General features: G+C 37.7%; 2 protein-coding genes across 2 annotated transcripts; both read left to right on the plus strand.

Moving 5' to 3' along the window:
• Window positions 1–159: 159 nt before the first annotated feature.
• LOC116292241 (xanthine dehydrogenase/oxidase) lies at window positions 160–27,747 on the plus strand. The gene is made up of 40 exons (XM_089040831.1): window positions 160–393; window positions 10,474–10,531; window positions 11,153–11,249; window positions 12,038–12,146; window positions 12,353–12,479; window positions 12,636–12,697; window positions 12,783–12,869; window positions 13,566–13,646; window positions 13,833–13,974; window positions 14,060–14,227; window positions 14,517–14,593; window positions 15,566–15,662; window positions 15,852–15,961; window positions 16,037–16,233; window positions 16,525–16,690; window positions 16,801–16,890; window positions 17,172–17,289; window positions 17,545–17,596; window positions 17,698–17,824; window positions 17,911–18,030; window positions 18,352–18,471; window positions 18,544–18,645; window positions 19,303–19,366; window positions 19,599–19,668; window positions 20,521–20,608; window positions 20,775–20,861; window positions 20,970–21,095; window positions 21,208–21,273; window positions 22,256–22,401; window positions 22,632–22,713; window positions 23,515–23,610; window positions 23,744–23,872; window positions 24,052–24,126; window positions 24,591–24,643; window positions 24,972–25,086; window positions 25,459–25,524; window positions 25,788–25,976; window positions 26,600–26,673; window positions 26,743–26,836; window positions 27,189–27,747. The coding sequence occupies exons 1-40, from the start codon at window positions 358–360 to the stop codon at window positions 27,234–27,236; spliced, it is 4,011 nt and encodes a 1,336-aa protein (XP_088896957.1). The 5' UTR covers window positions 160–357; the 3' UTR covers window positions 27,237–27,747.
• On the plus strand, window positions 3,975–6,468 carry LOC148905129 (uncharacterized). Its single transcript, XM_089024218.1, has 2 exons — window positions 3,975–4,537; window positions 4,604–6,468. The coding sequence occupies exons 1-2, from the start codon at window positions 3,980–3,982 to the stop codon at window positions 6,425–6,427; spliced, it is 2,382 nt and encodes a 793-aa protein (XP_088880344.1). The 5' UTR covers window positions 3,975–3,979; the 3' UTR covers window positions 6,428–6,468.
• Window positions 27,748–27,768: the final 21 nt, after the last annotated feature.

The raw sequence follows: 27,768 nt of genomic DNA on the forward strand, positions 1-27,768 counted from the left end.
TTCTTTCTTTATTACTTCTTTATTACTTATAATATTAAATTTTTATCTCTAAAAATCGAGTATCGTGGGACTTTATTTCTTGTGAAATTTAACCTTGCTTGGGCTTCCTGTGTGTTAAACTCGTCCAGTTCTCCTAGGTCACGTGTCAAGCGTCTTTGTGAACCACGTCTACGTTCAATCGTCTGCGTTTCGTTCAGTAATACTTGTGTATACAAAGGATTTCTGAGTTTCTTGTGTTGCTGATCTCTTGGTTAATAGCTAGTTCAATAGCTAAGGTCTAAAGGTCTAGAATTGCTTGCAAATAACAACACAAAGTGCCTCGTCCTTCGTAGCTGAGGTACACCTTATGCTGTAAAGATGTCTGTAATATTATTCTTTGTGAATGGTAAAAAGGTACGTCTTCTCATTGTTATCCATGCAATCATAAGGTTCCATTTATTTCCATAGCTTTTTACGTTGGAGTTGTTCAAGAATCAGATTAGGTTTAGAAAGTCAAACCTTCGTTTGCAAATTGCTATGAACTTTGCAGCTCTTGAGCTCTTGCATAATACTCATCCATGCGTACGTAGCCTAGTGTTAGGTACATGTAGCATGAATAAAGAGAAAAGTGGACTGTTAGTTGGAACACTAGATTTTTAAAGTCAAAAGCAACGTCGCTTAGAAAAAGCAGCCTCCAAAATACGTAAGCTTGCTATCCGATATTAATACAGAATCCCTTGTGTACTGTAGGTGACGATGACGTTATTTGTTTTGATCACGAACATGAAATTCTTGGAAATTCAAGATGTTGCCAAACAACCTACATTTACTGAAAAAAAATTAACAACTTTAATTTATTATATCTTCTGAACTGATAAAGCAACTGCTCTCAAATTGGTCCAATCGTTTATGGCTCAAAAGTTGATTTTTGGAAATGTAAACAGTACGCCCAACTGTTGATCCAGCATATTAGGCTGTGCGTTCATTATGTATACCACAGGGGGGGGGGGGGGGGGGGAACAGAGGAATTTTTGGGGGGAGGGTCATAAAATTTTTTAGGTGTTCAAGGGGGGATGTTAAATTATTTTTGTAATGGTAGGGGGGAAGCTAATTTTTCTGTCAACAACAAATGACTATTAACTAACATATAAAACTCAACAAGAAATTTAATGAACAGGATAATTGTACACCACTATTCAAATAACATTGTAATCTTGATCATCATCATCATCATCAATTTTATCACTATTGTCATCATTATTATCATGTAAAGGAAATAGTCCATAAGCTGAATCCTGAAAAGTCCCTAAAAATCAGTTTTCGTAGCACCCCCCTGGAGACATAGTGAACCTGGTATCAAATGAAAGCTTATTATCTATATTTTCATGATTCACTTGTTACTTTTTATGTAACCTGTGCTTAAGTGAGATATACAACCGAATCTGAGGGGGGTGGGGTGCGAATATATATAATTTGAAGTAATAGCCTCTCCACAGAGAAAAAATATATCTTTGAAAATATAGCTCCATAATCAATAAAACTTTCCAGAAATGATCCTCTGATTACATGGTGTCGAAAAATGTATGTGTAGGGAATCTAGATGTTTCCATGGCAACCGTTGCTAGGAAGAAAATAAAAGTTACAGAAACATACACGATTTTCACTGTTTTTATCGTAAAATATTCTTTCAGTTTTATTATTGTGAAACGTAGTTTTGCTCGAATAATGAAACTATGATAAATGATTATTTGGCCTTCATTTTACTTGTTTTCTCTCGTTAACTTGACCTTTAATTACTTTTGAGGGTTGATCTTTTAAGAGATCCTTAATTGGTGCAAACGTGCACGTATACGTTTGTAGTGTTTTTGCAAAATGTTTACAATTTTTTGAATCCCTAAACATGACACAGTTACACTACATTGACCACTTCTAGCTAGAAAAGGTGCCATAACAACACCATAGGTGGTGTACAACCCATAATGCAGTGCAACCTAATATGACATGTGATAAAACAGTGACCGCCATGTTGGAAAGGAAGGGTTGATGTAGCTGTCTTGTCTGTAAGTACCTCACTATTTGATGCAATACTGGATATTTAAATCTTTATTTGTGACTTTTTGTATTTAGGTAAGATATTTTTTGATTAATTCTAGAAAGAAAAAAAGAAATAAGATGTGAAAATACTTATTTCTAGGTGAATTGTGAGGCTTGTTTTCCAGAGAAATTCAGTCGTTATGACTGAAATAACTTCTAGAAAACGTTCAGCAGTACAGCAACCGAACTGGAATAAATGCCTATGTCATGTTATTGAGAATGCTGATGGCAAGTTGACAGCTTTCACGGAGAAAAGTTGGGAAACGTTTCACAAATGTGCTCATCAAAGGAGGGATTTCATATGGATGAAGATGGAAAATTCTTGGGATCAGGGACCAAGAGGCAACTACCATCGGCGCTGTTATCAAGAATATACCGATAAAAACAAAGTAGTCAAAGCACAACAAAATCACCATTTCTCTAAAGAATATCTCAGTCAAGAATCCGTTATGTCTTCACCTCCTAAAAGAATTCGCAGGTCGCAGAATTCTAGTTTTGATTTGAAAAAGTGTGCAATTTGCCAAAGAGATAAGATAACAACATCCAAAGGAGCAAGAACAAGAGAGTCCCTTACCTTAAACGTCAGCGAGTTTGGTAGCACTTCTTTGACCAAGGCAGCTCAAATACGCAATGGTAATCACCTGCTCTTGAATATTCAAGATCAAGATACAATAGCAATGGAAATCAAGTACCATCGTTCCTGCTACAAAGACTATGTACGTCAAAGGGAACTTGATAAGTTAGAGGAGAACAACTGTAGAGAAGAAGATATTGGAACAGAAGGCTACAATAAAGCATTTGACAAATTAAAGGAGATTATAGAAGAGGAGATTTTGAAAGAAGCAAAAGCAATTCCCATGTCCGACCTTGTGGGAAAGTACACAACTTTTCTATTTGACGAAGGAATCAGTGCTACCTCATACAGGTCATCCAAGCTCAAGAACCGCCTAATTCGATGTTTTGGTGAAAAACTGTCTTTTCGCCAACCAGTAAACAGAAACCAATCTGATATTGTGTATAGCTCACTAGTCAACGTTGGAGAAATTGTAGAGACTATTCTTAAAAACAGTGCTCAGTATGAAGAGTATGAAGCAGAGGAGTTAAAAGTGAATGACTGTACAACCGATACGGTTCTGGATGAGAGCTATCACATTTTCCATGCAGCTAAAGTGATAAGGAGCTTACTTGTAGACGTGAAACCTACTATGACTTGGCCACCATCACCAGACGATTTAGACAGTGGCAGTGCTATGGTACCTGATTTGGTGTACAATATGATGACGTGGATTTTAGTGCCCCAGTCAGAGTATTCCAAAGAGAGAGTTGGGAAGCTTTCACCAAATGTTCACCGCCTAGTAGTTTCTCTTTGCCAGGACTTAATACATTGTGTCAGTCGTGGTCGCGTAAAAACCCCAAAACATGTTGTTCTGCCTATGACAGTAAAAAGTCTTACTGGGAATGTTGAATTAATAACCATCCTCAACAGATTTGGTCATAGCTTATCATACTCTCAAATAGAAGAATTGGAAACAGCTCTAGCCGAGAATCAGATTGCAAAGCAGCAAAATTGTGTCCTAATCCCAAATGCTTGTTCTCCTGGCGTGCCTGGTGTGTTTTGCTGGGATAACAATGATCTTCTTGAAGAAACTCTTTCTGGTAGGTGTCAACGTAAGTTCAATTGAAACCACGCGTCCATTTAAAATGCTAGATTGTTTTTCATTACGCAGGAAAAGAGACCACCCATTGCACAAATGGCATCATTGTTCAACGCAAACCTCATACCTGTGAATTACCTCCTGTCAATTCAGCTAGTCCAGCATTATCAAAGAAACGCTCTATTGATTATGTTCCCTCAGATGTTCTTCATTTTAGCTCAAGCTCTCGCAAAGGGCCCAGTCCAGTCAGCATGGATATTAACAAAATGTCAAACAGTAACCAACAAGTCAGCGTTTATGCTCAACTCATCAACTTTGGCTGGAGACTCTGTCGGCGACCATATCAAGATAACATCTTTGATGTGCAGGAGAATCAACCACAAGTAATACCAGCATGGACTGGTTTCAACACGATGCTACAAGACAACAACCCTCTCAGAGAATGCTCCATTGGCTATTGCGAGGTTATTGATGCAAGTCCAACAGAGCTTCCAACTGTTTACACGGTTCTCCAAAGGTCACTCAAAATGGCAGACCAGCTCGGACAACAAGATGTCATCGTTGTATTTGATCAAGCCATCTATGCAAAGTGTCTTGAAATAATATGGCAAAATCAGGAGGAGTTCAAACGACTGGTTGTTAGAATGGGAACATTCCACACCATATGTGCTTACCTAGCTGCTATCGGCAAACGATTTGGAGATGGTGGCCTAGCAGATATTCTTATAGAAAGTGAAGTTGTTGGTTCTGGATCTATTGCTGCAGTTCTTGAAGGGCGCCATTATAATCGTGCAATTCGTATCCACAAGGTGATAATTTATAATACATAATTTAATATGTATTAATAATACACTAAAACAATTTCTTATTTTCAGATTGTTTATGAATCATTGCATCGATTGCAATGGAAGGGCTTTAGGTCTTGGCTACTAGCACATGATCACCCAGTTAATTACGTCATGATAGTCAACCAAGTAATGGACATCCGAAAAAAGTTCAGCAAAGAAAAGTTTGATGGCCTACTGTCCATGGAAGATTTTACCAAGTTAATGAAGCTCTACAAAGAATACTCCACCTTCGATAACGGTCCTATGAAAGCCTTTTGGAATAGTTATCTAGAGATGGTTGAAGTGTTGTTGAATGTTGTACGAGCAACGAGGGAAGGCAACTGGAATATGCACTTAGAAAGTACCAAAGAGATGCTACCCTGGTTCTTTGCATATGATCACATTAATTATGCAAGATACCTACCAGTCTACTTGGCAGAAATGATGACACTGGAAGAAAGCCATCCAGAAGCACACAACATGCTTGCCAATGGTGATTTTGGAGTCCAAAGAACGATCCATCATGGGTTTTCCCAGGTGCCAGTCGACCAAACGATTGAGCAAACTCTCAATCGAAGTACTAAGACAAAAGGAGGTATAGTGGGCTTCAGCTTGAGGAAAGCTGCTGTGCAGCGGTGGATGATTACTGCCCATTCTCGAGCAGCTTTTGTTGACAGATGTAGGATCATGACAGACGGTTGCCAAGAGATAAGCCAATTTCCCAAAGAGAATGGATCACTACGTATCAAAAAAGATGAAGAAGATGTAGAGAAGATAGTAGAGGTCATAGAGAGCTGGCGTAATCCATTTGATCCTTCGGAAGAGCTTTCTGTCATCAGTTCCGGGCGTGTTGCTGATGAAAATGTGAAGCAAGATTTGCTGATGGCCAAACAGAAAGGAAAGCAGGCGCTTGAGTCATTCATAAATGAGAGATTGGTGACAAACAGCAAAGGATTCTTTCAACCCCTAACCAAGCTCAAGCTTGGGTCTTTTCGTGAAGCCCAAAAGAAGACATCATTAAAAGCAGGAGGAAGAAACATCATCATCAGAGCTGACAGAAACCTCTTTGCACGCCTACTAATCATTGGTCAGAGCCGGAAGGTATACCTCAGGGACCTTTTGACGTTTGAGCTTGGTCCTCTCCCCTGGTCACTGGCCTCGTTTGATGGGTCCATAGCCAAGACCAACAAAGCTGCTCTACCAAAACTACTTGAAAATGGAGTTGAGTGCCTAGACAGTCTTCCTGATCAGACAACGGCTTTCATCATAGACGCCATGGCACTACTTCAATCGTTGGTGAAAGTACCTGACAGATTTGAATCTCTTGCAGAAATGGTGATGAAACGAGTCATGGCAGTGGCTGGGCAAGCAACAAGAATAGATTTTGTAGCAGACCAGTATCCTGAAATCTCAATAAAAAACACTGAGAGAGACAGACGAAGCAGTAATGGCCAATTGGTGGTTGCAATCTCCAGCCCTCAGCAAATGTGCCCACGTCAATGGAAGAAGTTTATGGCAAATGGTTCAAACAAAACTGCTCTGTTGAACTTCCTCGTGGTCGAATGGACATCTAACCATATGTATGCCCGCATGATTGGAAACCGCACCCTTTTTGTTACACATGGACAAAAGTGCACCAAAATATGTACTCAAGACGGCAATATTATATCGGAGATCAGTGAAGATCTATGTAGTAATCAAGAGGAAGCGGATACAAGAATGTTGCTACATGCTTCTCATGCCTCACAACGTGGCCATCAACGCATCGCAATCAAGTCTTCAGATACAGATGTCGAAGTACTGGCTTGTTATTACCAGATAACCATTCCATCTGAGTTGATCCTGGTAAGCGGAACCCAGACTAGAATTTGACTAATCTGTGTGCCTAAACTTCGTGATAAACTTGGATTAGACACATGCCGGGTGCTGCCAAGCCTTCATGCATTGACTGGCTGTGATGCAGTTAGCTCTTTTGCAACAAAAGGAAAAACGAAAGCTCTTACTATCGTTCAAGAAAATGAAATTTTGAGAAAAGCTGTTGAGACCTTGGGTGAACGAATTTCAATTGTAGATCTTGATCAGTTGGAAACCTTTGTTTGTACCCTCTACAACGATCCAAAGTGCAAGAGTGTCAACGAATTAAGATACATGATGTTTTGCAAGGGCAAAAACTTACAGTCACACCAACTTCCACCATCAAGAGCAGCGTTAGTAAATCATCTCAAGCGTGCCAACTTCCAAGCTTACATTTGGAAGCATGCCTTAGATGCAAACATCATCCAAACACCTAATGGTCAAGGCTGGCAAGTGAAACACGACTGCCTGGAGATCGACTGGACAGACCAGCCCCCTGCTCCTGAAGCAGTGATGGCCCTGGTATGCTGTGGATGCAAAGGACAATGCAAAACACGACGTTGTTCTTGCGTTCGTAACGCCCTTTCGTGCACAGAAGCATGTGCATGTGAAAAATGCGAGAACAAAGTGGGAGAAGAAGACACCTATGAAGATGATGAAGATGAAAGTGACGACGAGTAATTGTTTGACTATTTTTTGTCATTGGAGATTATTTTTCTTTTTGAAGAAGTTGTAAAAACAAGTTTTGATCTCACAGTTTGGATTAGATGTTTTTGTAAAAAACATTAGGGGACGACCCCTCCCCCTTGCTTTCAAATGTACATATACGCCACCTATGGTGTTGTTATGGCACCTTTTCTAGCTAGAAGTGGTCAATGTAGTGTAACTGTGTCATGTTTAGGGATTCAAAAAATTGTAAACATTTTGCAAAAACACTACAAACGTATACGTGCACGTTTGCACCAATTAAGGATCTCTTAAAAGATCAACCCTCAAAAGTAATTAAAGGTCAAGTTAACGAGAGAAAACAAGTAAAATGAAGGCCAAATAATCATTTATCATAGTTTCATTATTCGAGCAAAACTACGTTTCACAATAATAAAACTGAAAGAATATTTTACGATAAAAACAGTGAAAATCGTGTATGTTTCTGTAACTTTTATTTTCTTCCTAGCAACGGTTGCCATGGAAACATCTAGATTCCCTACACATACATTTTTCGACACCATGTAATCAGAGGATCATTTCTGGAAAGTTTTATTGATTATGGAGCTATATTTTCAAAGATATATTTTTTCTCTGTGGAGAGGCTATTACTTCAAATTATATATATTCGCACCCCACCCCCCTCAGATTCGGTCGTATATCTCACTTAAGCACAGGTTACATAAAAAGTAACAAGTGAATCATGAAAATATAGATAATAAGCTTTCATTTGATACCAGTTTCACTATGTCTCCAGGGGGGTGCTACGAAAACTGATTTTTCAGGTCTCAGCCTATGGACTAAAACACGTTATAGACATAACTTCGCCCCCGAAATTATTCAAAAATTATTCAACATCCGTAAACTATGTTCCTCCCTTGTTAGAGTCTTGTATACGTGTTTCCTTTGCATGCCCTACTTTCTATACGTAGATAAGGATAGTCTTCAAATAAAGGACTTTAAACTTTTATCGTAAAACTTCTTGAAGAAGTGTACAGAGTTAGACGAAACACGTAGGAGATATAAAATAAAAAGTTTTACAACCTAGTATCCTAAGTGCTGCTCACTGGTTCCTTTCAAAAAGGTTTCAAAAAGAAGTGTACAGAGTTAGACGAAACGTGTAGGAGATATAAAATAAAAAGTTTTACAACCTAGTATCCTAAGTGCTGCTCACTGGTTCCTTTCAAAAAGGTTTCAAAAAGAAGTGTACAGAGTTAGACGAAACGTGTAGGAGATATAAAATAAAAAGTTTTACAACCTAGTATCCTAAGTGCTGCTCACTGGTTCCTTTCAAAAAGGTTTCAAAAAGAAGTGTACAGAGTTAGACGAAACGTGTAGGAGATATAAAATAAAAAGTTTTACAACCTAGTATCCTAAGTGCTGCTCACTGGTTCCTTTCAAAAAGGTTTCAAAAAGAAGTGTACAGAGTTAGACGAAACGTGTAGGAGATATAAAATAAAAAGTTTTACAACCTAGCATCCTAAGTGCTGCTCACTGGTTCCTTTCAAAAAGGTTTCAAAAAGAAGTGTACAGAGTTAGACGAAACGTGTAGGAGATATAAAATAAAAAGTTTTACAACCTAGCATCCTAAGTGCTGCTCACTGGTTCCTTTCAAAAAGGTTTCAAAAAGAAGTGTACAGAGTTAGACGAAACGTGTAGGAGATATAAAATAAAAAGTTTTACAACCTAGTATCCTAAGTGCTGCTCACTGGTTCCTTTCAAAAAGGTTTCAAAAAGAAGTGTACAGAGTTAGACGAAACGTGTAGGAGATATAAAATAAAAAGTTTTACAACCTAGTATCCTAAGTGCTGCTTACTGGTTCCTTTCAAAAAGGTTTCAAAAAGAAGTGTACAGAGTTAGACGAAACGTGTAGGAGATATAAAATAAAAAGTTTTACAACCTAGCATCCTAAGTGCTGCTCACTGGTTCCTTTCAAAAAAGTTTCAAAACTTTTCAAAAAAATAGTTGTCAGTGAGGAGGAAATGGAAACCGATATTCCTCATCCAGTTCAGTATGTATCGCGATCAGGAAGACAGTCTATAGCAAGCTCTTGTTACCAGTCATCACAATGGCTTGCATAAGAATGTGTAGGTATCAGGACAAAGAAGTGTTTGTATCTAGGTATATAATAATAATAATAATAATAATAATAATAATAATAATAATAATAATAATAATAATTTATTAAATTATATTGCGCAAGAATCAACATTGCTATTTTCTAATGCGCATTACAATCTAGTAAGAAAAGATAACAATACTAAAAAAAATAATAATTTACATGAATAAAAACTTTAAAATTAGTAAATCCCCCCTTCACCAACCCAGCCAAACATATATATATATAAATGAATGAATAAAATGAAAATATTTAAACAAATAAAGAATGATCTAATTAAGATATGCCATCTTATAAAAATACGACTTTAGGGTTGTCTTAAATTTGACAAGAGAAGAGATGTTGCGAATGTCCAGTGGGAGCCCATTCCACAGTTGGGAGAAGCCATTCAAAAAGATCTATCGGCAAGCGTCCTTAGAGACTTACATGTGGGAATGTTGAATGGGGGGGGGGGGGGGGGTACAATTTTTTCCTGCTAAAGGAGGGGGGGGGGGCACAATTTCTTTTAACATTAAGTGGGGGGGATCTTGAAATTTTGGAGTATTTTTGAAATTTCCTCTGCCCCCCCCCCCCCCCCCCCCCCTGCGGTATACATAATGAACGCAGCCTAAGTTAATTTAGCTTAAGTTATGAAATCTTAAAAATCTATTACAGTGCTTCTCAATCACGTGCGAAATCGTACAATTTGCCATCATGACGAAGCAGGTTTTGGCGGACATCAATCATTGCGTTTCCAAGACATTCCATAGGCATGTGCCCTTAAAAGCTTTGTGTTTTCCAACAATACTGGGAAACACTTTGATTGGCATGCACCAAAACTCTATTATATCCGAAAAAATTTTTTTTTCACATTTCCGTGCATGTAATTGAGAAATGCTGTAAGCTTTAGCTGTTGTATTACAGCTTGGGACAATCACAACAGAGCCAGGCTCCAATTAGGTGAAAGCCCAAAGATTGAAATGGAATTTAGTAGTTGATTCTTGAGGAGGTAGGAAAACCCGGAAAACCTGGAGAAAAAACCTCGAAGCACAGGAGAGAACCAACAAACAACTCTATACTCACATACGACATCAAGATCGGCAGGACTCGAACTCGGGCTGCATTGGTGAGCGGGGGTGCAGGAGCAGCGCACGCCACCTGTGCTTCCCACGCTTCTGCATGCCACCTGTGCTAACCAAATTTCAGTGAACTTATTTTATAAAAGTTTTATAAGTCTTAATTTTTATGTGTTCATTTGTAGGTCATAGGAAATAATGTGCAACCAGAAACAACACTGCTTCAGTTCCTTCGGAACACATGTATCCTTATAAACTTCTGCGTGATGTTTAACATTTTCATACAACCCTCAGATAATTTGTTGACAAAGATTTTTGAGATAAATATGGGTCATTGGGTCCGAATATAATGAAGAAATAAAAAAACACTCATATTCTATCTATCTTATTGTTATTGATGCATTCATAATACTTCATTCCTTTCCAGAGCTGGGTAACGCATTACATATCAAACCTTCGTTTTCAGATTACCTAGGATTTGATTTGCATTGTACATGTACAAGATATTTTTGTGTTTTATCGTAAAAGCGTAGGCTGGTACAGTAGATTAAAGCATGAATAAACAGGAAGAAGGTCATTGTTGGAAAGACTTATTTTTTAATATATGGCTTACCAGTCTATCATTTCTATTTAAACTTAATGTGTTGAATAAATTGTTTTTACTAATACTTATCTGTTTAAAAAAATGTTTTCGTGGTCATCAAAAAGTGAACATTGTTTGGGAGTACATACAAGTACAGAACAGTAAGCATGTTAACATGCATGTGTATAACATGTTTTGTTTTGTTCACATTCCATGAAATTATGAGCTACAGTACATTTTATCATCTAAAATTATTACTTCCTTAACAATACACTAAACAGTGAAGTTACCAGGTACAAAACTAGGGTGCAGTGAAGGAGGATGTGGAGCATGTACAGTTATGGTGTCCAAATATGATCACAGCCACAACAAGATATTGTATCCTTTTTTGTACAAAAAAAAGTACAAGTACATTTTACACTGCAAAAAAATATTTATTGCATCTAATAAAGTAGTCCATTAATTTATGAGTATTAATGTTTGTGAGTTAGACGAGCTTAATTGGACTGGTAAGTATCTAGTCATATGCTTTTAAATATAAAACATCAAACATCAATGCAACATTTAGTCTATAGCTGCAGTTGTAACAATGTCAGAAGCCAGGGCTTGAAAAAGTGGCCTGCCAATGGCCAAATGATGGGCCAACTTTCAGGTTTGCCAGGCAAAAAAAAACGATGCACTGCAAAGTAAATAATAAAATGACATGCAAAATTTACTGGAATGACCTCCTTTTACCATGCTCCTTTACTATGGCAGGCTAATAAAAATTCCTATTTAATGCCTGGTAAGCTGTCATGATTTCAGGGTTCGTGCTACTCCTTGAAATCCTTGAAAAGCCTTGGAATTTAAAACCCACTTCTAAGTGCAGTTGAAAAGCTCTTGAAAATAGCAAAGCAAGGTTTTTAAAAGTGATAGTAAAGATATGAGTCTTTAAAGTAAGGTTTTAGTTGTTCCTATACATTGTTAAAAACAAATTCCCAAACAGAATTGATCCTTGAAAATCATTATTTTGGACCTTAAAATTCCTTCAAAAGTCCTTGAATCTTGTAGATGAAGCAAGAATCCTGTTATGTACGGCTGTAGGAAAGTTTCATTTGATTAAAAATAGCAGTTATTATTGTTATTAAATCAAAAAACTTCATTTCTATTCTTTACCTAACAAACAGACACTTTACAGCAAATGCTTGTCTTACTCCAGTGTGTTCTGTTGATGGCATGGCTGTAACTACAGTAGAAGGGATTGGTAGCACTAAAACAAGATTGCACCCTGTACAGGTATAAATATTGAATGTACAAGATGTGATACTAGTTACACATATTATTAAAATAATACAATGATTTAGTGTTGCATATATGTTGTCACTGTACCTTTTTATACTGTATAAAGTACAGTAACAGCAGTTATTTCATGGTTCAGCTAGTTATCATTTCAATGTATGAGGTTTTCTATTGTATGTGTTTGATTGATAATTCTTTTTCAGGAAAGAATAGCCAAGTCGCATGGATCCCAATGTGGGTTTTGTACTCCTGGTATTGTAATGTCAATGTATACATTGTTGAGAAATAACCCTCTGCCTACTCAAAGTCAAATGGAAAGTGCTTTTGAAGGTAACTAAAATGTATTAATAAAAGACTTTTTTGATTTATCTTCTAGACATTTCTGCATTAAAAAGACACTCATACACACTGATCTTTGTAAACTAGGACTATATTGATCTTTACATACCAGTCCGCCTGTAAATCATTGATTTTTTTGATTTTCAGGAAATCTTTGCAGATGTACAGGATATCGCCCCATTCTTGAAGGCTTCAAAACATTTACAAAAGTAAACAGTATTAATGTATATTTAACATAAAAAATTAAGAGGAAAAACGTGTAATTAAAATGTGAACCTTTTCTATTGTGACCAGGAGTTTTGCTGTGGTGGCAGTGGTAATCAAAATGGATGTTGTATGCAGCAGATGAATGGTCTTATGGATGGAGATGAAGATGGAGATGTAAGTTGCTTTAAATGGAGGGTAGTTTTCTTTGTGATAAACACCCAGGGTGGGGGGTACTCCCCTATATTCGCTGTACGGGGACGTTCCGCCAAACAGGGTATGGTTTTCAGCGATTCTACTCTGGAACAGGGTATATAAAATTGCACTTGCTCTGGGGCAGGGTATATGAAATCATGCTCTCTCCACTCTGGAACAGAGTATCCATTTTCGCAATACTGAAACTAAGTATGATTTTCTGCGATCTTGCTCTGGAACAGGGTATGAATTTCAGTGATTTTACTCTGGAACAGGGTCAGGGTTCAGAGGGCTCAACGGCACTTCCCTACCCTAAATGGGTAAGAGTAACCCCCCCCCCCCCCCCCCCCGTGAGCAGTACCCACAATGTTGCAATGTTTTCCTATTACCGACCATGTGTCATTCCCAAGAGCATCATTTCCTTGTTTAATGGCTATGTGTGAGATGATGCTTCTGCTCATTCAGCCATCATCAGAGAATTACAGCTTTAACATATGAAATAATAATTATACGTAGATACCTACCTACAAAGAAACCTTGGATTTAAGAATTCTATTCTCTTGCGAATAATGTGTGTTCTGAAATTGGTAAACATTGGTAAAAGAAAACATTATCTAGATGTGGTTGACATCAACATTTAATGTTTGTTTCTTTGTTTCTTTTTTATTCTTCTGTCAGAACTGTGAGGCACTGTTTGATGCAAAAGAGTTTCTCCCTTTGGATCCAACACAAGAGCCGATCTTTCCACCAGAACTGATGGTAACGTGTGGAAGTTATTTTACCCTTTCTCACATATTCACTAAATAATGAGTGTCAACAGTCACCAAGTGTTAACAGTGATTGTCATTTCTCATATATCTCTTGTATTGCCATAATTTTATCGTGTATGCATCTTATAGTCCCATGTAAATTTGTTGGTTTTATTATCTTTGTTCTCAATTTTAGTTGCCACAGGCTACTCAGCCACGCAGCCTGCACATCAAAGGTGATCATGTAACATGGATAAGACCTTCAACACTAGAGGAACTACTCGAGTTGAAGAATACCTACCCATATGCTAAACTGGTGGTTGGAAATACAGAATTAGGTATAAAAACATGGATATATCTGATTTAAGGATAAAATTACTGACAACTGAATGGGCCTAAAATAGTAATTTATTTGATTTCAAGGAATCGAGACAAAATTCAAGAATCAGAATTACCCGATCCTGATTGCATCTACTCACGTCCCTGAACTGAATGTTGTGCAACAGACAGAAACAGGTGTGATCTTTGGATCATCTGTAACCTTGACAACCATTGAGGAGACGCTGAACGATCATGTGGTACACTTGCCAGGTAACAGCAATTTATTCTAATTATTACACAGCTTTATTTAACCTTCAGATTGAAGTGAGTTTTTTAATCTATAAGCCAAGAATACATGTATGCACCTCAATGATACCTTTGTCTTAGTATAAGCACAAGTGGTTGGGTAGGATAATTCATTAGCAGTAAAAGTTCCTGATAATCAGCGTTATCAGGCAATGCTCAGCCAGACTAATTATAATTTACCTAGAATGTCTTTTGCTAAACCCAAAATTAAGGATGCAAAGTATTGTCATTGCAAATATGTCTTTTTTTTTAGAATTCCAGACCAGAACGTATTCAGCGATTCTAGAAACACTGAGATGGTTTGCTGGCCAGCAAGTCAGAAATGTTGCAGTAAGTATTTTATAAAGCAACTTTTGAAGTTTTGTTATGGGAATTGTATTATTTGGATTTGAAAAGGGTTTGAAAAAAGCATGACAGGACACAGCATGACATACAGTCATACAGACCAACTGACTGTACTTGACCAACCTAGCTGTACTTGATATAAGAATGATGATTTTGATGGAAAGACAACCTGATTGACTTGACTGAATAACCAATGACTGACCAACTTATTGACTGACCAACTTAATGACTGACCAACTTATTGACTGACCAACTGACTGACTGACTGACTGACTGACTGACTGACCAACTGACTGGCTGACCAACTGACTGACTGACCAACTGACTGACTGACTGACTGACTGACTGACCAACTGACTGACTGACTGACTGACCAACTGACTAACTGACCAACTGACTGACTGACCAACTGACTGACTGACTGAATGACTGACTGACCAACTGACTGACTGACCAACTGACTGACCGACTAACTGACTGACTGAATGACTGACTGACCAACTGACTGACCGACTAACTGACTGACTGAATGACTGACTGACCAACTGACTGACTAACTGACTGACCAACTGCCAGCTTGATTGACTGACCAACTGACTGACTGACCAACTGACTGACTGACCAACTGACTGACTGACACACTGACTGACTGACCAACTGACTGACTGACCAACTGACTGACTGACCAACTGACTGACTGACTGACTGACCAATTGATCAACTAACCAAGTAACTGACCAACTGATTGACCAACTGAATGAGGCATGACCGACCGAGCAACCCACTGGCCAACTGATTGATTGTCTGATCAACTGACTGGCCGACTGACTGACCACATGACTGGCCAACTTACCAGCTGACTGGCAGGTGGTAGCTTTTCAAACAGACATTCTGAAAGACCAATATATTTTTTATTTAAATACTGTTAATAATAATAATATATTATGCTTTTTTCAGTGTGTTGGTGGTAACATCATAACAGCAAGTCCAATATCAGATCTCAATCCTATCTTCATGTCAACTGGATGTACTCTTACCATAGCATCAATTGGTGGTACGTCAGTCACTGACTGCTATTTATTCTTAGAATAAAACAAGGAATACAAACAAAATGGCAATTTGATGATAGTAAATAGTATAAATAGAGTACTGACTGTTGTTTAGATGGATTGTTAACTATGATCAGTTTGTACACATCAACTAGTAGTAGTTACCTGCAATTTTGCTTTATACTTCGTTCCAGGAAAACAAAGAGAGATCAAGTTTGATGAACATTTTTTCCGTGGTTACAGAAAAACATGCCTTGAACCCAACGAGGTTTTGATATCCATCCACATACCTCACACCCGTCAGGTATTCTAACCTCTTCTCCTACTTTGGTTTCACTATCATACTGTCCTAACATTACCAGGATTTCCTTTTTTCCAGAATGAGTACATGTTTGCCTATAAACAAGCTCGACGTCGTGATGACGACATTGCCATCGTGAATGCTGGCATGAGAGTGAGGCTAGAGAAGAATGACGTCACTAATTTGTTAATGATAAAGGAATGTAGTCTGTGTTATGGTGGAATGGCACCAACTACTGTCATGGCCTTGAAGACATCTAAAGCACTCATTGGGAGGTAGGTTATTATTAGTAATACAACTTTATGTTTCCAAATTTATTGAAAACAAATATTTTATTTACTATTCAAGAACTTAGAATAAAAGACCTCAAAACATCTTCTTTATTTTGAATTCAATATCCAAATATCGTTTTTAAGTATTCAAGAACGCTAGATTTTTAACTTCCATCAATCAAAGACTGTTATGATTTTGGATGGAAAGTTTATTTTAAAAAGACAAGGCTTCAGGAAATGGTTATTATATTCACTAAAGATTTCTAACCACTGATTATGTTGACTGTTGTGTAGGGTTTGGGATGAGAGTATAGTTGAGTTTGGTTGTAGTTTACTGGAACAAGATTTACCACTAGCAGCAAATGCACCAGGAGGACAAGTCAGTTATCGACGCTCTTTGACCACCAGTTTCTTCTTCAAGTTCTATCTCATGGTCACTCACAAACTCAGCCAAATTCAGGTAAGAAAAAAAAAAAAGATTGATTTATAGAAAATTAATTTGGAAAATTTGGATATTATTAACTGCATTATATATCAGGCATATAATTCTAAAAGAATGCCTGTTTTCAGAGCCACAATGTTACTCCTTTACCTGAGGCATACCAAAGTGCTACAAAATTCCACCAGAAAGTTTCGTCAAGAAGCATTCAAACTTTTCAGGTAGGAACTGATAGATCAAGTCATCGAATTTTTCCAATCAAAATACTTGAGAGTGCTCAGGAGAGTGGAAGCCGGCTTATTACCAGTCTTGAGGGTAACACACAACAGGCAGAACGAAGCCTGGGAGTGGATGAACAAACAATGAATGGTGAGATAAAGCAAAGAACGCAGCTCACATGTGTGTTCACCATAATCCATGCTTTCTTTGTTTTTGTTATTTTGTCCCAATCCCAAGCTTCGTTCTACCAGTGGACACCGACCCAGTCTTGATTGTATTGTAGGAAGTCCCAGCTGATCAGTCAAAAGATGACGTTGTTGGTCGACCAATAACTCATTTATCTGCACTGAAGCAAGCAACAGGAGAAGCTGTATACGTTGATGATATGCCTAAATATGCAGGTATACTTGTCATGTAGTCAATGTATAGTAATAATTGCAAGCTCACAGCAAACAAGAACACAATCACTGCATAATATTACTGCATTACTGCATACATGCATGCCCATTGTGCTTTTCCAACTGTTCATGTTATGTTTATGACTTGTTACATTGCAGTAAAGGTATGCATTATAAGTGGATTACTGCCTTTTTTCCAATTATGCAATTATGATTTTACATCAATGCTATAACTTTTCCTTAATATTTTATCTACAGATGAGTTATACTTGTGTCTTGTATTGAGCCAGCGAGCCCATGCAAAAATCTTGTAAGTTGATTAGTCTGTTTACAGCAGAAATCGCTTATTAACAGAATATTCCCTTGTGTCCAAATTCAATGTTTAACTTTTCACAACACATCACATCATAGATCAGTGGATACAAGTGAAGCAACCATGATGCCTGGTGTTCATGCTTATGTCTGTGCTGATGACGTACCAGGCTCTAACCACTTTGGAATTGCAGTTGCTGACGAACTGGTCTTTTACAATGAAGAGGTAAACTTTCCATTTCCAGTACCTATCTATTCTTAGCCAAAAGAATTGATTCTGAATACTATTCCTTGTATTTTCTTACCTTCCAGGTGACGTCAACAGGACAGGTGATTGGTGCTATTGTAGCAGAAACTCAAGCCCAGGCCCAATGTGCTGCTAAGGCCGTGAAGATTGAGTATGAGGATCTACCAAGGATCTTGACCATTGAGGTATGTAAAACACTGTTAGTTATTAGTTGACACTAATAAATCAGAATATCTGATTGATTGATTCATGCAACTCAATTTGAAAATTAAATTTCGAGTAACACATAAATAACTACTTATACCATGCAGCATGTAACATGGCCGCTTGAATCTTCTGGAGATGGAAATCTAGAGAGTCGTAAAAGTACAGAACCAGCATAAAAACACACATAAATTAACTAGCAATCTCATGAATGATAAATTATTAAAGTCAGCTTTTTACCAAATGTTATGACTTTTTATTGTTTTGCAGTAAGCACTTATTGTTTTTATTTTTGTCAACAGGAAGCTATCGAAGCCAAATCATTTTTTGAACCAAGCATGAAGATAGAAAATGGAGACCTCGAGAAGGGTTTTGTGCAGTCCGACCATGTGATTGAAGGCGAGATGAGGACAGGCGCCCAGGTTTGTACACCACAGGGTGACCAGTAGTTGTTGTACTCCGCTTTTTCTCTGATTCCATTGCTTTTTGTTTAGGAACATTTCTATTTGGAGACTCAAGCGACCTTGGCTGTTCCAAAAGGAGAAGATGGAGAAATGGAGATATTCAGTTCGTGTCAAAGCCCATCAACTGGACAGGTAATAAATCAAAGCTACATAGATGTCTAAAAAGTACATTTTCTGATACAGTTGTAGACATGTGAACACTTACACCTGTACTCTTATTTAGTGCCTGAATGACTGATATGACTGATTCTTACCTAAATTAGAGGAGAGGGAAAATGGATTATATCATTTATGAGTGCTAAGATGGTTACACACTCGATCATCAATTCATTTGTATGTTAGTTCGTTTGTTTACTACTTTTTGTTTCAACTTAATCTGTGCAATCTGAGTTGATGGTTTTCATGGGTGGCGTAGCAGTGAGAGCGCTCACCTCTCATCAATGTGACCTGGTCTCGAGTCCTGCCGGGCTCATTGTCACATGTGAGTAGAGTTGTTTGTTGGTTTTCTCCTGTACTTTGAGGATTTTTGGGGTTCTCTGGTTTTCCTCCCTCTGCAAAAATCAACTTCTAAAAAATTCCAATTGGAATTACAGTGGATGAAGAGCCACTCTGTGGAAATGCCACTGCTAAATACTATTTAATTTATTTATTAGTATTTATTATTATTATTATCCTATAACTTTTTTGTTGTTTAGATCTAGTAATTGCTTGTTCAAGGTCACTAACCTTATATTTTGTTCAGTCATTCAAATATATTAAATAACTCTGGGCCTTTATTTCCACATCTAGTTTTTAGTTGCCAAGAGTCTTGGAGTTCCAGCTAGTCGAATTCTTATGCGGACCAAGAGGCTGGGTAAGACGTTATTTTGATGTTTCAGGGAATGAGAGGGAATATTGTTATGTTTTCCCTCCTAAACTTACCTAGACAGAGAAAACAGCCGACAAGCAACTGCATAGTGAATATCAGCGCTTTACAGTCATTTGCATCATCAGTGGAGAATATAATGATTTGTTGGTTTTCGTGTGGCCAAAACCATAAGTTCTGAATGCAAGATAAGAGGACCTTTTGTTTCGTTTATTGACAGGTGGTGGATTTGGTGGTAAGGAAACTCGTTTTTCGCCTCTACTGGCTGCTGTTGCTGTTGCTGCCAACAAGTAAGTTACATGTATGTTTAATCTGTTCTAATTCACGTTAAATAAAAGAAAACTTTATCAGAACTGACTGTACTATGAAAATCACTTAACTGTGGAATAGGCCCAAGTTTTCTTATGACAGCCGCGCCCACTTTTGTATGATTCCCCAAACATTCCGTGTGTATGTGATCAAAAATGAGCCACAATGTCGGCATTATTACTAAAGACTACACGTGGAATGTTCGTAAGTTATCATTGAAAATGGGTGAGTAAGCGTGATCGTCATAAGAAAACTCGAGCCTGTTCCACAGTTTGGTGATTTTCGTACTAAGAACCAGGATGACCTGATATACTCACTGATCGTTAAAATAGGTGAAAAATGACAGTATTAGTAGTATTGTTATTTTTAGAATCCAAATTCCATGCTCATTATGCAGTGTTTGCTCATCATGGTATCACTGATTATCACTGATTAAGGTTATAAGGTGTATATAACTCTTGAAAAGTGGAATAACCCTCCTTAAAAACCTTTAGAATTGCTTAAGTGAGGAATCTTACAAGAAGCTTGTTGTGTTTCATTGGTGGATAATTAATTTACAGATTTTGATTGATTAAAATTCTTACTTTGAGCAAAAGGACAATTGCCGTTATATCGACACGAATGGGATATACCTGACGGATGTGCCTGACGATTTTGATATAACTGGGAAGGCTGATGACTATGATAGATAGATATATGTTCGAAATTGAACTTTAGTTATTATATAGAGATTGAATAGCTTGCCATGTCAGTACTTTATAGTAAACTTTAGGGCAAGTAAGAATATTGTTAACTTCAAAAGTGGCACATAAAAAGTAGCTTTTTTTGTAAAGGGTGGGTCGTCCGGTGCGCTGCATGCTGGATCGAGATGAAGACATGAAGAATACAGGAACAAGGCATGCTTTTCTAGCAAAATATAAGGTATGAAGTAATAATATTAGTACGACGTTATTTATAGCTGCTTCTCCAAATGACCATTAATAATGGGTATGATATGCAATGAACTCCAACAAGAGTAGTGTATTTTTCCATTGTTTGATTGAAACTCTTCTCAAATGCACGTCTTATAAATTATTTGCCTCTGCAGGTTGGATTCAAGAAGGATGGTAGCATACAGGCACTGGATGTCAAGCTGTACAATAATGCTGGCTATTCACTTGATCTGTCTCGTGCAGTGAGTCATCAGTGTCACATAGATCAATGTCATAAGGCTGAATAGTCATCAACACTACCATAATATCATTCCATTTTTTTTACTTTACTTTTGCTTGTTTTCTTAAAGGTCATGGACCGTGCTCTGTTTCACTCTGAAAACTGTTACCGAATACCCAACATTCGAGTAGAAGGCTGGTGCTGCAAGACCAACATCCCTTCCAACACAGCATTCAGAGGATTTGGTGGTCCCCAAGTAAGTACGATCATATACAGCTCCAGAATGTTAGTGTTATTAATGAAAACTCGTAGGCTGTAAAAGGAATTGCATGTTCTAAGTATTTGCTTGTATTGCCTTGGCCTTATAGGGAATGATGATTGCTGAGTCATGGATTCAGGATGTAGCACAGACTTGTGGAATTTCACAACGACAGGTACATTTTCTTGCCGTATATTTTAAATTCTGGTGACCATAAATTGCCATGCTTATCAATCTTCTCGTTAAAGATGGTATCTACTATAATATAAGATAAGATAATTATTAACAAATGGAAATGTACTACTCCACTGTGAATGTACTTATTACATCATCCATTTCTCTATTTACTCAGAGATAGTTGTACTTACTATGATTTACTACACCATCCACTACTCCACTTGCTACACCATCCACTACTCTACTTGCTACACCATCTACTACTCCACTTGCTACACCATCCACTACTCCACTTGCTACACCATCCACTACTCTACTTGCTACACCATTCACTACTCCACTTGCTACACCATCCACTACTCTACTTGCTACACCATCCACTACTCTACTTGCTACACCATTCACTACTCTACTTGCTACACCATCCACTACTCCACTTGCTACACCATCCACTACTCCACTTGCTACACCATCCACTACTCCACTTGCTACACCATCCACTACTCCACTTGCTACACCATCCACTACTCTACTTGCTACACCATTCACTACTCCACTTGCTACACCATCCACTACTCTACTTGCTACACCATCCACTACTCTACTTGCTACACCATCCACTACTCTACTTGCTACACCATCCACTACTCTACTTGCTACACCATTCACTACTCCACTTGCTACACCATCTACTACTCTACTTGCTACACCATCTACTACTCTACTTGCTACACCATTCACTACTCCACTTGCTACACCATCCAATACTCCACTTGCTACACCATCCAATACTCTACTTGATACACCATCCACTACTCCACTTGCTACACCATCCACTACTCCACTTGCTACACCATCCACTACTCCACTTGCTACAACATCCACTACTCTGCTTGCTACACCATTCACCGCTGTTTTACGTGCCCTTTTTAACCTTTTACAATTCTTGCCTTTTTATATTTTAATTCTTAATAATGCAGGTTCGTGAGATGAACTTTTACAAAGAAGGTGACTTGACCCACTACAATCAAAAGCTGACAGGCTGTAATGTCAGTCGAGTATGGAATGAACTGTTAGAAAAATGTGATTATGAAAAGAGAAAACACGATGTGGAGCAGTTCAACAGGTAAAGCACACGAAAATTAGATTCACTGATTCACTAAAATAAAATAATAAATAATAAATAATAAATAAATTAAAAAAAAAAATTAAAAAAAAAAAAAAGATCCACTTGCAGAAAAAAGCAAATTTCTTCAGATTGCTAGTAACTTTAAGGAAGCCATTAGTAGTTGTTGTGCAAAATCATGTGTTTTATTATTAGCTTTTGATCAAATGAAATATTCTTTTATTCCGCAGTGTTAACCGCTGGAAAAAGCGGGGAATAGCCATAATACCAACCAAGTTTGGTATTGCATTCAGTGCTTTGTTTTTGAATCAGGTAATTTGTTTTCTCTGCTGTCATCCAATCTTTTCTTATTATTATAATAAAAGCGTTCATGAGTGTGTTGTTTACCATGGAACCATGCCTGATAGAACCAGGGAACCAGGCTTTACGTAGTATTTAAAAAACGAGTAGGAGTGTTTTATCATTGTGGTTTTAGACTTGATAAAACACTCCTACTCGTTTTTTAAATACTACATAAAAATTGTTTGTTACATGGAACTTTGCTATCTGGTGAAAAATTTAAATTCCTAGTCGTTCATAATTGAGGTAGAACGTTTGATTTGCACAACTAAATAGTTGACCGGTACAGTGTCAACACCTTGTCTGGATAACTTTTCGTACGATAAAAGCTTTTTATTTTTGGAGGCTCCTTTGCTGCAGTATGCCCTGCTCGTGAACAGATAGTAAACACACTAATGTTTTCATATTGATCCGGTTCCGTGTAAACAGACCGTACTATTTATAAAATCAAAGAGACGGTTTTAAGTAATTGATACTGGTCAAATTTGTGAACGATAAAAATTTCATTCGGTACCATGTTAAAGTAGCATTAATGATTTATGCGTGCGTGAAAGAGATAAATATCACGTCAATCAACTTTGAGATCAAATATTTCCTCAAAAAGCGCGTTTATCGAAAATATGAAACACCGTTGTACACTTTAATATGGCGTGAGTTGTTCACAAGTCGAAACAATGCCATTGTTCCTGGTACTTTTTGAAAAAGGGCGGAGGTCCCCTGGTAAATTAAGTAATCTGACTAGTTATTTGTTCCATTTCATTTGATGTTTGATAGGCTGGTGCCCTGGTTCACGTGTACACAGATGGGTCAGTCTTGGTTACTCATGGAGGAACAGAAATGGGACAAGGTCTGCACACTAAAATGGTCCAGGTATGGTTTATCGATTGCATTCTAATCATAAAGAGTCCTTGCTTGTATTTGTTAGAACGTGATTCACACACTAGTTCTACCAATAACTAACGCAAAGAGTGCATGGAAATTGCATTTTGTTATTAATTCCTAGGTAGCAGCTCGTGCTCTGGATATTCCGATCTCCAAGATCCATCTGAGTGAAACAAGTACAAATACCGTCCCCAATACCTCCCCCACTGCCGCTTCTGCTTCATCAGACTTAAATGGCATGGCTGTCAAGGTAACTAGTCAAACGTTTGTAAATCACCAGCGTCTCTCCATCCATCCATCCCTGCCTCCCTCCATCCCTGCCTCCCTCCATCCCTGCCTCCCTCCCTCAATCCAACCCTCCCTCTATCCCTCCCTCCCCTCCCCTCCCTCCCTCCATCCATTTGTCTTAATTAATGCCGTTTTTTAAAGATCGCATGTGATCACATTTTGGAAAGACTTGCGCCAATAAAAAAGAAAAATCCCAAAGGCACATGGGAAGAATGGGTAAGCAAGAAACTGTTGTACTCTTTTAATGCGTAGCTTACTGTATATATGAGTTGTTTGTTGGTTCTCTCCGAGGGTTTTTTCTGCAGGTTCTCAGGTTTTCCTCCCTCCACAAAAATCAACATCTAAATCTCAATTGGAATTTCAGTGGATAGAGAGCTACTATGTAGAAATGCCACTGTTAAATCCCAGGGAAAAACTCTTCCAAGCCCCGCACCTCTATCAGTAGCTGTTATCTGCACAATAATGATTATTATATGAATCACTAATATGGTTTATAGAAGCAGACAAATAGGGAATTCCAAGATCGAAATTCGCTATATAAACTTAATAAAATACAAGACGATGTTGCTAAAAGATCCGCTAAAAGCTTTGAATTTTGTTTTAGCTTTCCTCTGCTTCCTGCATAGTGTACCTAACACACCTGGTCGTTTGAAATAGGAGTATAAATTCTTTCTTTTCAGATTAATACAGCCTACTTCAACCGTATCAGTCTGTCTGCAACTGGCTTCTACCGGTAAGCATCATCCAACTGCTCTCTTCACTAATAATATAGACAATAATAAAAAAGAAGGGGGTATATGATGAGGGTAGATAAATAGAGGTGGTTAGTAATGAAGTGTAGGTACTGAGGGTGGTCATTCATGAGAGGTGGTTAGTATAAGGCGTAGATACAGAGGGTGGTCAGTCATGAGGGGTGGTTAGTGATGATGAGGTGTAGGCACTGAGGGTGGTCGGTCATGAGGGGTGGTTAGTATAAGGCGTAGATACAGAGGGTGGTCAGTCATGAGGGGTGGTTAGTGATGATGAGGCGTAGTTTACTTACATTGTTTTTATAACCATAGGTATCCCGGTATAGGTTATGATCCGGAAACGAATTCTGGTGCTCCATTCAACTATTTTTGTTATGGCGCTGCATGTTCCGAGGTCGAGATCGATTGTCTCACTGGAGATCACCAGGTTATATCTCTACTCTTGTTCCTTTTAGTTTAGATATCTGTAAAGTATAAACTACTGCAGTATATAATATATCTACTACTGTTCCTTTTAGTTTAGATATCTGTAAAGTATAAACTACTGCAGTATATCATATCTCTACTCTTGTTCCTTTTAGTTTAGATATCTGTAAAGTATAAACTACTGCAGTATATCATATCTCTACTCTTGTTCCTTTTAGTTTAGATATCTGTAAAGTATAAACCACTGCAGTATATCATATCTCTACTACTGTTCCGTTTAGTTTAGATATCTGTAAAGCATAAAAAAGTCATAAAGAGTCATTTATTTACTCATTTTTCTCATCGCCATTTATTATCTATTGCTGTCGAACAGAACTTGCGCACAGACATCGTGATGGATGTTGGAACCAGTCTAAACCCTGCCATCGATATTGGTCAGGTAAACATCAAGTTAGCATAGATTTATTAGTATGACTGTGAGGACTTATGGTACAACGTCTGCCAAGCTATTTAACCTAAACCTAAACTTTATCTTGAATACTTTCAATAATTATCGTCACACCATTGAAATTTTAACTGGTCTGAAATAAAATAACTCAAACTGACTGAACAAAAATTTGCACCATTTCCAATTTTACACCCCAACATATGAACCTATATAAGGGTTTATGCAAACAATAAACTACAACTGTTATCCTTCAGATTGAGGGAGGATTTACTCAAGGCCTTGGTCTTTTTACATTGGAAGAAGTACGTTTCTCTCAACAAGGTGCCTTATGGACGACAGGGCCTGGAGCTTACAAGATTCCTGGATTTGCAGACATCCCAGTCGAGTTCTCAGTTCACCTCTTACGAAGCGCGCCAAATGAGAAAGCTATCTACTCTTCAAAGGTTAGCCATTAATAAGCTTATTGTTACCTTTTTGTCTATGTTATTACTTAGAGTTTGGTTACAAATATATCATTGACTGGATTGCAATATTAAATGAATATTAAAGCACCAGAACAAAATACAATCCTTAAATACATTATGGCAAACTGTACAGAAGTACTGTTTTGTTAAATGATATTAACGATCTATGTATCCATCTGAGCGTGTATACAGCTATCTCAAAAAGTTCAAAGTTGAGGCAAGCGATAGGCAATAAGGAGTAGGTCATTCCAAGATACAAGAATAGCTTGGATGACTTGTTTTTCTTATTATTATTCTCGTGAAGAACACCGATGTTGTTGTTGGGGTAGTTATTGTTGTTTGTAGTCGGCAAATCCATTTAAAACACCTTGATTATTCGTGCTTGGATGCATGGCCTCTGTGCTTTTGGGTCGTGCAATCGCAAATCACCGATCGCCATTTGGTGTTCGCTCCTTCAACGTTTTTAGAAATAGCTGTATGTCTGTCTGTTTATTGATCAATATAAGCACTTTTTGCCTATACTCAGATACAAAGTCTAATGAACATAATAAACTCTGGCTAAAAACTACTTTCGAATTCTCACGTGGGATTTTATTCGCTAGGCTGTGGGTGAACCTCCACTGTTTCTGGCCGCGTCAATATTCTATGCTATCAAGAACGCCATAACAAGTGCCAGGTAAGACTATTGGTTATATTTTCTTTATTTTACGAAATTTAATTTGTACGTATTTTGCATTTGTTCCAGGCGTGATGCGGGTATCGAGGGTGTGTTTAGGTTGGACAGTCCAGCTACATGTGAACGCATAAGGATGGCTTGCGTCGACAAATTCACTAAACAGGTATCTGTAAGTACCACGACTGGTATAATGCACACCTTATATCCATGAAAAACGTTGTAAGAAATTGCACAAATTTGCATAAGTTAGTAAGTTCAGTACACCTCAGTAGACCGTAGATCTACAAAACTTTGCACTAATTTGTACAATTTTGTTATAGTTAACTTTTTCACGGATATATAGTAAGCACTCTATCTTCTAGAGGACCTCGTTGTGTGACCTAGATTACAAACATGTATTTGACCGTTACTGGTACCCCATAGTGCTTCCCAGTCGTAAGAGGAGAAAACGTTTTCTAAGTTAACATCTTAATAGCAACAGAATAATAACGTTGTGTGATCTACTTTTCTTGTAGTTTCCAGTCAACACACACCCGTCAGTGGACTTCAACGTCATACCCTAAAACCCTATTTATAGACTATTAGTCGTAAACAATGCTAATTAAACAATAGGATTAGCATAATTTAGCAGTATTTAGTGGTATGTTACACACTTACAGTGTTTGTACTCTAAAGGGACCCCGAGCTTTGTTAGCAGTAAAACCGGGATATCTACTAATGCTCCTTTACTATGAGACAATAAGCCTTTTCATAGTTTAAGAATCGATTCCACTGCGCATGCGATTTTATCCCGAATTTCTCACCTTCTTTTATTTAATTAAGAACAAAAGAAGGTTTAGACAAAAGAAGGTAGAAATTCGGGATAAAATCGCATGCGCAGTGGAATCGATTCTTAAACTGTGAAAAGGCTTATTAGCAAAATACTGGAATCTAGAGAAACTCACCTAGTATGTTTTCTCCCTTCTAGTTAATAACTTGATGTCCAACTATCTATCTTATGGTAGGGACTAAGAATCAATGAATGAATGAATTAGTAAACGAATGAATGAGAAAAGGGAGGGGGGGGGGGGGGGGGGGAGGAAAGAAAAGGAAAGA

This window comes from Actinia tenebrosa, unplaced genomic scaffold (genome assembly GCF_029948245.1).
Source record: "Actinia tenebrosa isolate PJP-AT-01 unplaced genomic scaffold, QUT_ActTen_1.0 PGA_scaffold8__29_contigs__length_14323225, whole genome shotgun sequence".
Taxonomy (NCBI): domain Eukaryota; kingdom Metazoa; phylum Cnidaria; class Anthozoa; order Actiniaria; family Actiniidae; genus Actinia; species Actinia tenebrosa.

What these genes read in the sequence shown, in the direction of transcription:
- LOC116292241 (XM_089040831.1), top strand. Translation starts at nt 358, where the DNA reads ATGTCTGTAATATTATTCTTTGTGAATGGTAAAAAG. An exon ending in GAAGCATTCAAACTTTTCAG is followed by an intron (nt 16,891 to 17,171) that starts GTAGGAACTGAT and finishes ATTGTATTGTAG; the next exon opens with GAAGTCCCAGCTGATCAGTC. An exon ending in AAAGCCCATCAACTGGACAG is followed by an intron (nt 18,646 to 19,302) that starts GTAATAAATCAA and finishes TTCCACATCTAG; the next exon opens with TTTTTAGTTGCCAAGAGTCT.
- LOC148905129 (XM_089024218.1), top strand. Translation starts at nt 3,980, where the DNA reads ATGGATATTAACAAAATGTCAAACAGTAACCAACAAGTCAGCGTTTAT. An exon ending in GTGCAATTCGTATCCACAAG is followed by an intron (nt 4,538 to 4,603) that starts GTGATAATTTAT and finishes TCTTATTTTCAG; the next exon opens with ATTGTTTATGAATCATTGCA.